This window comes from Sinocyclocheilus anshuiensis, unplaced genomic scaffold (genome assembly GCF_001515605.1).
Source record: "Sinocyclocheilus anshuiensis isolate Anshui unplaced genomic scaffold, SAMN03320099.WGS_v1.1 scaffold12, whole genome shotgun sequence".
NCBI lineage: Eukaryota > Metazoa > Chordata > Actinopteri > Cypriniformes > Cyprinidae > Sinocyclocheilus > Sinocyclocheilus anshuiensis.
Genome location: NW_015555713.1, coordinates 40,883 through 51,701, shown reverse-complemented (window position 1 = coordinate 51,701; position 10,819 = coordinate 40,883). Strand labels below are relative to the sequence as shown.

At 38.1% G+C, this 10,819-nt stretch overlaps 1 protein-coding gene across 5 annotated transcripts in view; it reads right to left on the bottom strand.

Moving 5' to 3' along the window:
- LOC107672131 (nuclear body protein SP140-like protein) overlaps positions 1–2,326 on the bottom strand; it is an 8,730-nt gene extending 6,404 nt beyond the window's left edge. For 2 of the 5 annotated variants that reach the window (XM_016465223.1, XM_016465224.1), the window contains exons 1-4: positions 2,165–2,326; positions 1,217–1,437; positions 866–967; positions 578–711 (exon numbers count right to left, since the gene is read on the bottom strand). In XM_016465223.1, coding sequence (XP_016320709.1) covers positions 578–711; positions 866–967; positions 1,217–1,437; positions 2,165–2,178 — 471 coding nt within the window. In that variant the 5' untranslated portion in view covers positions 2,179–2,326. The other 3 variants (XM_016465221.1, XM_016465222.1, XM_016465225.1) reach the window with 2 other exon arrangements.
- Between the last annotated feature and the right edge of the window lie 8,493 nt (positions 2,327–10,819).

The following is a 10,819-nucleotide window of genomic DNA, read 5'->3' as shown; positions in this document are numbered from 1 at the left end:
GGAACGATAAGGCAAGAAGTAGGACCCGTGTAAATATCGGATCAGCTTTCCAGCGCTGGAGAGAACTCAAGGAGCAGAGGCCTGCGATCGGACGCCGAGGTTGCTTTGTTTCTTCTCAATAGGTGAGTAACACCGTGTCTACAACAGCTAAAGTCTGCCTACACTGGACGTGATCAAACGACCGTTGAAAACCATTTGAAATTTGTGTCAGCACGTCATAAATAGAACCCGGCAGCAGTTTTCTGTCGGGGATTTGTTGCGCCGCACCGCTCACCACGGTGTAAACGGTGTAACATTGGTTTTGCTTTGTTTCACAGGACTAATCGTTGCCTGGGTTGCGTACGGGTGGAGCTAAATAGGGGCGAGACCCTTTTGGGGTAGGGGCATGTTTGTTTTGGTGGTTTGAAATATTAACATTGGCAACCAGAAATCACTTACCCCACTTTTAACACAGATTTACAAATAATTGAATCATAAAATCATATTCTGTTAAATACCAACATTATTAATTTTTGCAATAATTGAATGCTAGATATAATTGCACTTGATTGTGGATTATTTGAACCATTTTATGCACCTCTATGTGTTTCTGGAGTGGAATATTATCATAAAAGATGCTGGTCTTCCATTTTTTGTTTCTCTCCTTTCCTCCAAACCTCTCAAATTCGTTGGGCTTGAACCACTGGCCTTCACTGAAGATGCACTTCTCCACTGAAAACAGATACATATTTATTCAAGCAATACAACAGAGTAAGCGTTTTGAACATGTCTAGATGCTCCAGAAATGTTTTCAAGACATTCTTCGACAAGTGACTCTTCACATGTATGTTAAACTTAACTGCAATCCTTAATTGTCTGCACCTACTGTCATTATATTTCACCACATGCAGGACGCCGTCTTTATCTCCACATGTGACAGGAAGTTCAGATTTGATTCCAAATTTTTGTCTGAAATACAGGCTGGAGTCTGAAACAAATATCACAAATATCACACAGATTTGCTCTATTAAACAAATTTACCAGTTCCATTAAACCATTCTTTTATCTGAACAATATATATATTGTTTTGTCATTTAAATTTAAACTGAGCTTCAAATCAAACACATTACAAACAGAGCAGTGTTAATGAAACTTCATCTTCAGAATTCATCTAATTCTGTAATGTCATTACTGAAATATACTGTACTTTGGAAAGCTCACTTGGGAACTTTGGTACCTTCGGCTTGTCTCTTCTTGGTTGTACAGAGGGAAGACGGCTCTGTCTGTTTACAGTTACGTTTTTTCATTTTCCTTTTTTTCCCTTGTTTTACTTCCTTTGCACTGTTGTTCTCACTCAGACTGTCAGATCCTGTGCTGCTTTCAGGATCCCATTCTGATTCAGATTCTGAGTCAGACGTTGTGTCTATGTCCAACTCTCCTTCCATGTCCTGTGGTTCTCTGAAAAACACGCAACATTGATTATACATTATACACATCATACTTTGGACTTTTAAACATGATCAGGTGAACTTGCTTTCCGTTTATGTAATGATGAATCAAAATATGTTACAAAGATGAGCATGATATGAGAAATGAAACATGAACATGTCTATAAACAGTAGTTTACCGATAAAGGAAATGTTTATGTTGAAATTAAATAATTTCAATATAAGGGAAAATACAAAAATTGACTTATGGACACCGTAAAAAGCACAGATTTTAACATTAAAATTTATAATACAACAAATGTACATATAGTTACACATTGAACATATTGTTAAATATAAAATATAAATTTATTATTTTAAAGTATTAGTATTATATCATTTTACAGTAAGGTTGCATTTATCCACTCTTTTTAAATCTCTATACTGTACTCATTTAAAGCTGACATCATATTCTCTGCATTATTGTAGCTGCATGAAGCAAACCGAATTTTCCATGCTGTTTTGTTTGCAAAAAAAAATAAAAATCCAGGTCACATAAAAAATATTAGATACACTCCATACATTATAATGAGACTGAAATCTAATGAATATTCAAAGTTTCTCTCATACCGAAACAAAACTGAAAGTTGCTTCCTGGACTGTGGTTTTGAAATCTGCGTGACAGATGAATAGAAACCACAGACCAGAAACTATTCACAACATTAAACTTGAATTTACTAATGAATTAATGTACTTACCCTGCTGTGTTCATGACTTGCTCCCGGTTTTCCTAGTTTCCTCTCTCTCTTACGCAGTTTATTACGTACACACAAACACAGGGTAATCTCCTTTCCTTTAACATACTCCACCTAACCACACCTTGCAGCAGTGTGCCTACCTAATGCGTCAATGAGAAACTATTCCACTTGATCACTTAAAAAAAATAAAAAAATGAAGAGAAACACTTACATGTCATTCAGAATTTAATTTGGGAATGCTGTTTAAATTACAAATCATTTTCTGAATTTGAATGACTTATATTTGAGGTAGGAAACAGAAAACTAGAAACTAGAATGACAGAACAACTCCTCCCCTTCATTACACAAGAGTGCACATACAGGGACTTTGATCTACTGTATTTGCCTGATACACACTGACACAGAAATATAACTGAAATTGTCTGCTCTATTTTCATGTTGTAATTTGTTTAAAAAAACTGTAAATGATTAAGTGATATACCATTTATTTTCTGGGCTTTTGTACCTCTCCCCTTCGACAGAAGGTAATATACTGCAGGATCTGTATCATCAATGGGAGGTGCAGGTGAATCTTAGTTTGGGGAAGATAGTGATAGACAAAGTGAATTAAAACATTTAATTTACTTTTGGCATCACTCACTTAACTATATAAATAAGAATATTTAATGGTCACCCTACTCAAACCAACCCACTTAACATAAGCATTAGTTCAACACCGATCCTTCATAGTCTAATAAAAAAAAACAATCAATTGTAAGACTGAAAAGTCTCATAATAAGATAATTAAATCATGTTAGAAGGAAATAACCGATTTCACTAACTTCTATCCTTCCCAGTAGATCCTATAAGTTCTGTGATCTTTTTACTGACAATTTCAGTTGAATTCACAGGTTCCCTCCTGTTCTGTGGTGAAAAGAAATTATGAGATATAAGTAATATTTGGTAACACTTTATTTTAGGGTCTCTTAACTAGTTGCTTATTAGCATGCATATTACTAGAATATTAGCCATTTATTAATACTAATTAAGCACATATTAATGCTTTATACTACATGACCTTATTCTACATCCCTAATCCTACCCAATACCTAAACTTAACAACTACCTTACTAACTATTAATAAGCAGCAAATTAGGAATTTATTGAGGGAAAAGTCGTAGTTAATAGTGAATAAGTGTTCCTTATTCTAAAGGGTTACCCTGACTTCTTTTAACTGAAAGTAAAGGAAGCCCGCTAGAAAAGCCACTAAATGACGCCATGCGCTAATTAGCATATCCATGACGTAATTGCGTCATATTGCCTTTCACATTTGTTTGCCTCTCTGTGCTTACTGCTTACAGACTGTATTTTAATGCAGCCAAATTCTCAATAAAACTGTTTTCCTGATTTTATTTTTCTGTTTCTGTTGTCAGACAAAGAGATGAATATGAAATAGCCGGGCGGACTTGGAGGCCCTATGCAAATTTCAGGTATGGGGCCCAAACACAACTCTTTTAATTTTGCTCGCTCTCTGTAACGAATTCAGTCCACTGAAGGCGAGTGTAGTGAAGAACCCAAGTGCAGTTTATTTACAGGTGATCCAAACATCCAAACATAATCCAAACAGACGAAGACTAGATACACAGACTTGACGAGGCATGAACAGACTTGACGAGGCATAAACAGACTAGACTCACCAACAGCGGGTTACAACATCAATACAACACCCGAAAGATGTCCTTAAAGGCCACATCATTACAATCCACATGGTTGCAGAGTCCACAAAAGTCCTGAACATAATCCTCAATAGAGCGATTACCTTGACGAAGGCAGAGGAGGCGTGAAACTGCTGGGTTCATGGTGGTGGTTGTGTATTCTGTAGCAAATTCAGTCCACTGAAGGCGAGTGTAGTGAAGAACCCAAGTGCAGTTTATTTACAGGTGATCCAAACATCCAAACATAATCCAAACAGACGAAGACTAGATACACAGACTTGACGAGGCATGAACAGACTTGACTAGAACAGACTTGACGAGGCATGAAAAGACTTGACGAGGCATAAACAGACTAGACTCACCAACAGCGGGTTACAAAACAAGAGGGTCACAAGACAAGAACAAATCAATGGGAAACAAGACACATGACTAAGACAACCAATCAGAACATGACACAATGAACAGGGGAATCAATGGCATGAATACATGAGGGCAAGGGAAGCATGACACAAACAGGGACCATGACTAAACTAAATAATAAAAGACATGAACATGAAACAAAAACAAAACCCAAACCCCACATTACACTCTATCTCTCATAGTTTATTGACCCCTTCACAACTTAAGTAAATAACTAGTCAACCTGATGCTGTTCTAAAGCCATATAAGGCTACCTTATTTTTTCTTTGGATCACAAAAGAAGACATTAAAATAAAAAAATTAAAAAAGCTTGCACTTGTCCATTTAATGAATTGTAACCTTCTTCATTCGTGCATTTGTATGAGAGTGCATCAGTTCGCGCTGGTGCGCCTATAGGAATAGCACAAAAGTGAGTTATTTTGAAACATCAAGACAAATAAAATCATCACACAAAACACGATTCTTTCTTCTCTAAGGTTAATATATCCATTTTGAGACAGTCAGGATTATACAGCCTAGAAAGTGCGTAAAGATCACTCCCTCTATAATCACTAAAAGCTGTCATTCACTTCAGTTCATCGCGATCTCACAACATCCCGTTAATCAATGAATCTGTCTGCACTGCACAATCAATCTCTTATTACATCGTATCTACACGTTGTTATAATGAGAGGATTCGCGAGCTTGCAGAACTCAGCACTTGAAAAAAACTCGACGTTTTGAGCGGTGAGTGAACATTTGACACTCTCCAAAATACAAATACACACTGGAGCATTTGCCAAATAAGTTTTGGCCAATATCAAATGGGGCCCCCTGATTCCCCGGGGCCCTAAGCGGCCACTTACCTTGCTTATTGGTAAAGTCTGCCCCTCAAAATAATGACTGAAACACGGCTCATTAAGACTACATAACCAGCTCTCCCTTAGATGTTAATCTGCACAAAAATCCTGATTCATAATCACAACGTCTTCTAATTAAATCAAATACACATAAAGACAATGGCTGTGCTGTGATTTTGGCTATATTTGCGTGTAAAATAGAGTTAGAAGCGACAGAAACTGGCAGCGTTCAGAATGGCACACTAGCTTGCTTACTGCCCAGTAAACACAGTGCATACTGCCTACTATTTTTTAAGAACAGTGTGTGAAACGGTATACAGTAAGCAACAAATAATGTTTCAGAGTAGTAGGCTATGCTACAGTGTTGTCACATGACTGTCACGCCCCTGGACTCATTCTGTGTTTTTCCCTCTCCATGTGCCTGCCCTGACCTAGTTTTCCCATATTGAATGTTTATCTTTCCCCGCTACGTATGTGTTCCTATTTCTATTAATGATAATTAAAGTCTATTTGTTTGAAGCCTACTCCACGTCGTCTCGTTCCTTGCTCCGTGCTCCTCACAGTAGCGCAGCGTGACAGAATACCAGACCGAAACAGTTACCTCCGTGTGTTCCCTCCATTTTTGTTTCCGTTTTTACCCAGTGTTTTTTGTTTCTGTTGTGCCCATGGATCCCCTCGCCCGCCCTGAATACCTCCTCCTCCTGCTGGAGCAGGGGGAAAAAATCACTCGAGGGCCACACCAGACTGTTCCTGGTCCTCGCCAACCTCTCCAGCTACCCGGACGACGTGCTCTGTTGTGCGTTCTATGACGCCAGTCTAAACCCGGCATACAGAACGCCGTCGTCTGAGGAAGGCCCTCGAGCGAATTTCGCCGCATGGAGCGACAGTGCTGCGGAGCCAGAGCTGCAAGTGACGTCAGTCAACGTGCAAGAGCCGACAACAGAGCCCACCACAAGGGAGAATGCCGCGGACAGAGAGAACGCGGAGTGGAGCTCTACTATTCTGACAGAAAAAACTCAAACTTCAGCACTTGTGATGGGCCTTTCTGCTTCAATGCCTGTGGCTAAACTGGGATGTGAAAAAGGTTTCCTGCATAAGGTAAAGATCTCTCCTAATGTTGCACCTGTACGACAAAAACTCAGACACTTACCTTTGTCTGTTAAGAATGCTGTTTGTGAAGAACTTCAATGTCTTCTTGACCTGGGTGTCATTGAGAAAGTCAATGCATCAACTTAGTTTTCACCAATTGTAGTAGTGCAGAAAAAAATCAGGAGGCATTCGCATGTGCATACAGTAGATCTACGAGAACCAAACATGTACCATTTGGCCTTCAATTTCAATTGACTTCAATTGAATACTTCGAAATGTCTGCACAAGGTGTTTATCCAAATAAGGATCATCTTAATGCAATGCTTAATGGAACACGCCATTATTTTTGAAAATAGGCTCATTTTCCAACTCCCCTAGAGTTAAACAGTTGAGCTTTACCATTTTCGAATCCATCCAGCCGATCTCTGGGTCTGGCGGTAGCACTTTTAGCTTAGCTTAGCATAGATCATTGAATCTGATTAGACCGTTAGCATCTCGCTCAAAAATTATTGGCTAATAAACCTTTGAGATGTAACTTCTGTAATCTTTGATTCTTCATGCTTACCAGGACTTAAAACACTACAATATATTATTTAATTGAAATCTCTGCTCCTCTCAGTCACTCACTGAACAGAGCAGACACAGAGAGAGGTGTGTGCGCGCTGGCAAAGCAAGACCTCTCGCTTGTGCAGGCTGTACCGACGAGTCTCAGAAACTAAATAAGGTTTGTTCAAGAAGTCGCAAGATTTGTCACTAGGCACTTTTTAAAAAAAAAAAGTCGCTAAAGGGGTCTGAAAAGTCGCTAAATCTAGCGTCAAAGTCACAAAATTGGCAACACTGCAAGGAGGGAGCGTGCATAACTAAAGAGGATGTGTGGGTATTTTGGTATTATTGGTGGTATTTGAATCATCCTTCATGTTTTAAATAATTCACATAAACTAATGTTTAATTAACAAGAAAGTAGCGGCGCCATGTAAAGTCGTAGAGTTGCTGAGCTCCTCACGAGGAACTTCAAATTTAATTTATATCGCTCTTATTTTAAACATCAGTGCGCTAAATCTGCCGTTATTGGATATTAAGTGCCTAATGATCGGAGACCTGCTGTTTCGAACATAGTTTGACTTTTCAAGCAAGATGAACAAGAGCTGGAGCAACCGCAGAGAGGTAGAATCTATTAGACATCATGCTAATGCTAGCTCCGAACTGCAAGCGGCCTCAAAGAAATAAACGGTCTCAGCAAGTGACAACTGCGCAGTTGCCAATCAATTAACTCACTCAAAGAAGACTTGATTGCAAAAATCGAAGAAAAGGCCACTGCTCAATCTGATGAACTCTGCAGCTAAATCGACCAGCTCCGGATGGAGTTACGATTCAAAATTCACTAAAGCTCTGGTTTCCTGACCTTAATACCGTTGATGACTGTGCCGAAGGGGTCCTCTGGTGGTATTATTGAGAAGTTTTTGCGATGGCCTTTAGTAACATAGGTGGAGCAGAGACAAGCCTTGTCAGTTGGAACGTGCGGGGGCTTAATCACCCAGTGAAGCCAAACCAGGTTTTCACACATCTTAATAAATTGACATCTGATATAATATATTTGCAAGAGACTCATATGCTGAACAAAGACCATCCTAAAGTTCACAGAGGAGGCTTTACGCAAATTTTCCATTTTAATTTTAATAGCAAAAGCAGGGGAGTTGCCGTACTTATACATAAGAATGTACAGTTTGTAGAGGAGGTAACAATGAAGGATAAAAATGACAGATATGTAATAATGCAGGGTAAACTTTTCAACATGCCTGTTGTCCTGGCCAATGTGTACGCACCTAATTGGGTATATAATCTATATTTTAGGTGGTGATTTGAATTGTGTCCTACACCCAGTTTTGGAACGCTGTAGCTCTACAATCAATACAGCATGTAAGTCAGCGCATTTATAAAATTCATAGATGCTCAAATTGATTTCTTTCTTGACAAAAAAAAAAACTGAGATAAGTTATAGCATTCTATGGGATACTCTGAAAGCTTATGTGAGGAGAACAAATGATTTCATATCGAGTGCAAATAAAAAGAAATCAAAGCGGATTACAGAAATTATGAATAAAATAAATACGATTGATAAAACTGCATAAGGAAATAAGGACTGCACAAGGACTTCTTTTACAGAAGATCTTCACTTGAGATCACGCCAGATTCATTATGAGCATGGCGAGTGAGCTGGCCAGTTTTTGTGTTATCAATTGAAACTGCAGCATCTAATTCTATAGCAGCAATCAGAAACTGTGATGGCAACATTATTACTGATCAACAGGGAATCAATGAACAGTTCAAATTCTTTTATGAAACTCTTTACAATTCTGAGGTGTATGACACTGAACGAATAGATAGGTTTTTTAACCATTTAGAATTGCCATCCCTCGGGGACTCAGATAAATCTGCTCTAGAAGGCAATATAACCATTTGTGAGGTTGATTGAGGTGCAATTAAGAAACTAAAATCTGAAAAAGCGCCAGGTCCCAACGGTTATCCGGCACAGTTTTATAAGAAGTTTTCTGCCAAGTTAGCACCTCTGTTGTGTAAGGTATTTGAGGAGGCCCTTGTTTCAAAATGTCTCCCCTATCCATGACACAGGCTGTTATATCAGTCCTTCTTAAAAAGGACAAGGATCCGCTTAAGTGTGAATCTTATCATCCGATCGGTTTACTTTGCTGTGACTGTAAGATTTATCTATCAGAACTGAGCCGGTCATGAGGAAGGTAATTCATCCAGACCAGACTGGTTTTATTGCTGAGAGACAGTTATCATACAATCTTCATCGCTTATTTAATGTTATCTACTCACCGAAAAATAATATTAATCCAGAGAGCTTAATATCTTTAGATGCTCACAAGGCATTCAATAGAATTGAACATGTTTACTTACTTGCAACACTTAGAAGGTTTGGCTTCGGCCCTGTGTTCTGTTCCTGGATCAAAATTCTATACAGTAATCAACATTTGAAGTGGATCAAAAAAGTTAATCAAAGTTGTCCTAAGACAAAAACGTATTTTGGTTTTAGGACAACTTTGATGAAAGGTTTTGATCCACTTCAAATGTTGACTACTGTATACTAGGCCCCAAGCATCTATTCGAACAAATAATGTAATTTCTAAGTGCTTTACACTCTCTAGGGGGTCAAGGCAGGGTTGCCCCTGCTTTTTGATATTCCCATCGAACCTCTCGCAATCTTGTTAAGGAATATGGATGGTTTGCCTGGAATACTCAAGGAGAGACACAAGCATAAGCTTTTGCTTTATGCTGATGATCTCCTCCTCTTCTTGTCTAATCCAGATTCCTCAATACCAAAGGCCCTTACAATTATTTCAGATTTCGGAAATGTTTCGGGGTATAAAATTCATTTAGCAAAGAGTCTTCTTTTCCCTATCAATCAAAGAGCACAAGTATAAAAATTTTGTTAATAAAGCAAATCTTTCCCATGAACTGCCAAAATACAGACAGCATGTTACATGTCCCACCAGAGACAGTAATATATTGGACCATTGTTACTCCACAATAAAGGATGCATATCGCTCCATCCCCAGAGCAGCTGTGGGACTCTCTGACCACTGCCTGGTATCTTATACCGACTTATAGGCAAAAACTTAAATCTGCTAAACCTGTAGTAAAGTCTGTAAAGAGATGGATCAACGAAACAGCGCGGGCATTACAAGCCTGTTTCGACTGCACTGATTGGAGTGTTTTTGAAGCTGCCACAAACGATCTGGATGAGCTCACGGAATCTGTAACATCACATATGTGACCCTGGACCACAAAACCAGTCTTAAGTCGCTGGGGTATATTTGTAGCAATAGCCAAAAATACATTGTATGGGTCAAAATTATAGATTTTTCTTTTATGCCAAAAATCATTAGGATATTAAGTAAAGATCATGTTCCTTGAAGATATTTTGTAAATTTCCTAATGTAAATATATCAAAACTTCATTTTTGATTAGTAATATGCATTGCTAAGAATTTCATTTGGACAACTTTAAAGGCGATTTTCTCAATATTTAGATTTTTTTTTAGCACCCTCATATTCCAGATTTTCAAGTAGTTGTATATCGGCCAAATATTGTCCTATCCTAACAAACCATACATCAATGGAAAGCTTATTTATTCAGATTTGAGATGGTGTATAAATCTCAATTTTAAAAAATTGACCCTTATGACTGCACTCTAAAAACGGCTGGGTTAAAAACAACCCAATTTGGGTTATTTTGGCAACCCAGTGCTGGGTCAAAAAGGGACGAACCCAGCGCTGGGTTGTTTTGACCCAACAAGTTGGTTGATTTTTTTATGGTTTAAAATTACTACACTGCTAGGTTAAAATGAACCCAAATTGAGCAAGACATTAAACCTACAAATCTTGTTCATTTTAAAATCACTTTTACACACACAGAATGACTATCAAAAGGTAAATATTTATTTAAAACAAGAGAAAACAGTCAAAAGTAACATGCATGTAAGAAGAAATGCAGAAACGTATGGCATTAACAGCTACAGAGTTTATAAATGAAGCATTGAACATTTGTTGAATATAACTTTTAAGATCAAATTTGACTTTTTTGGTAAATTT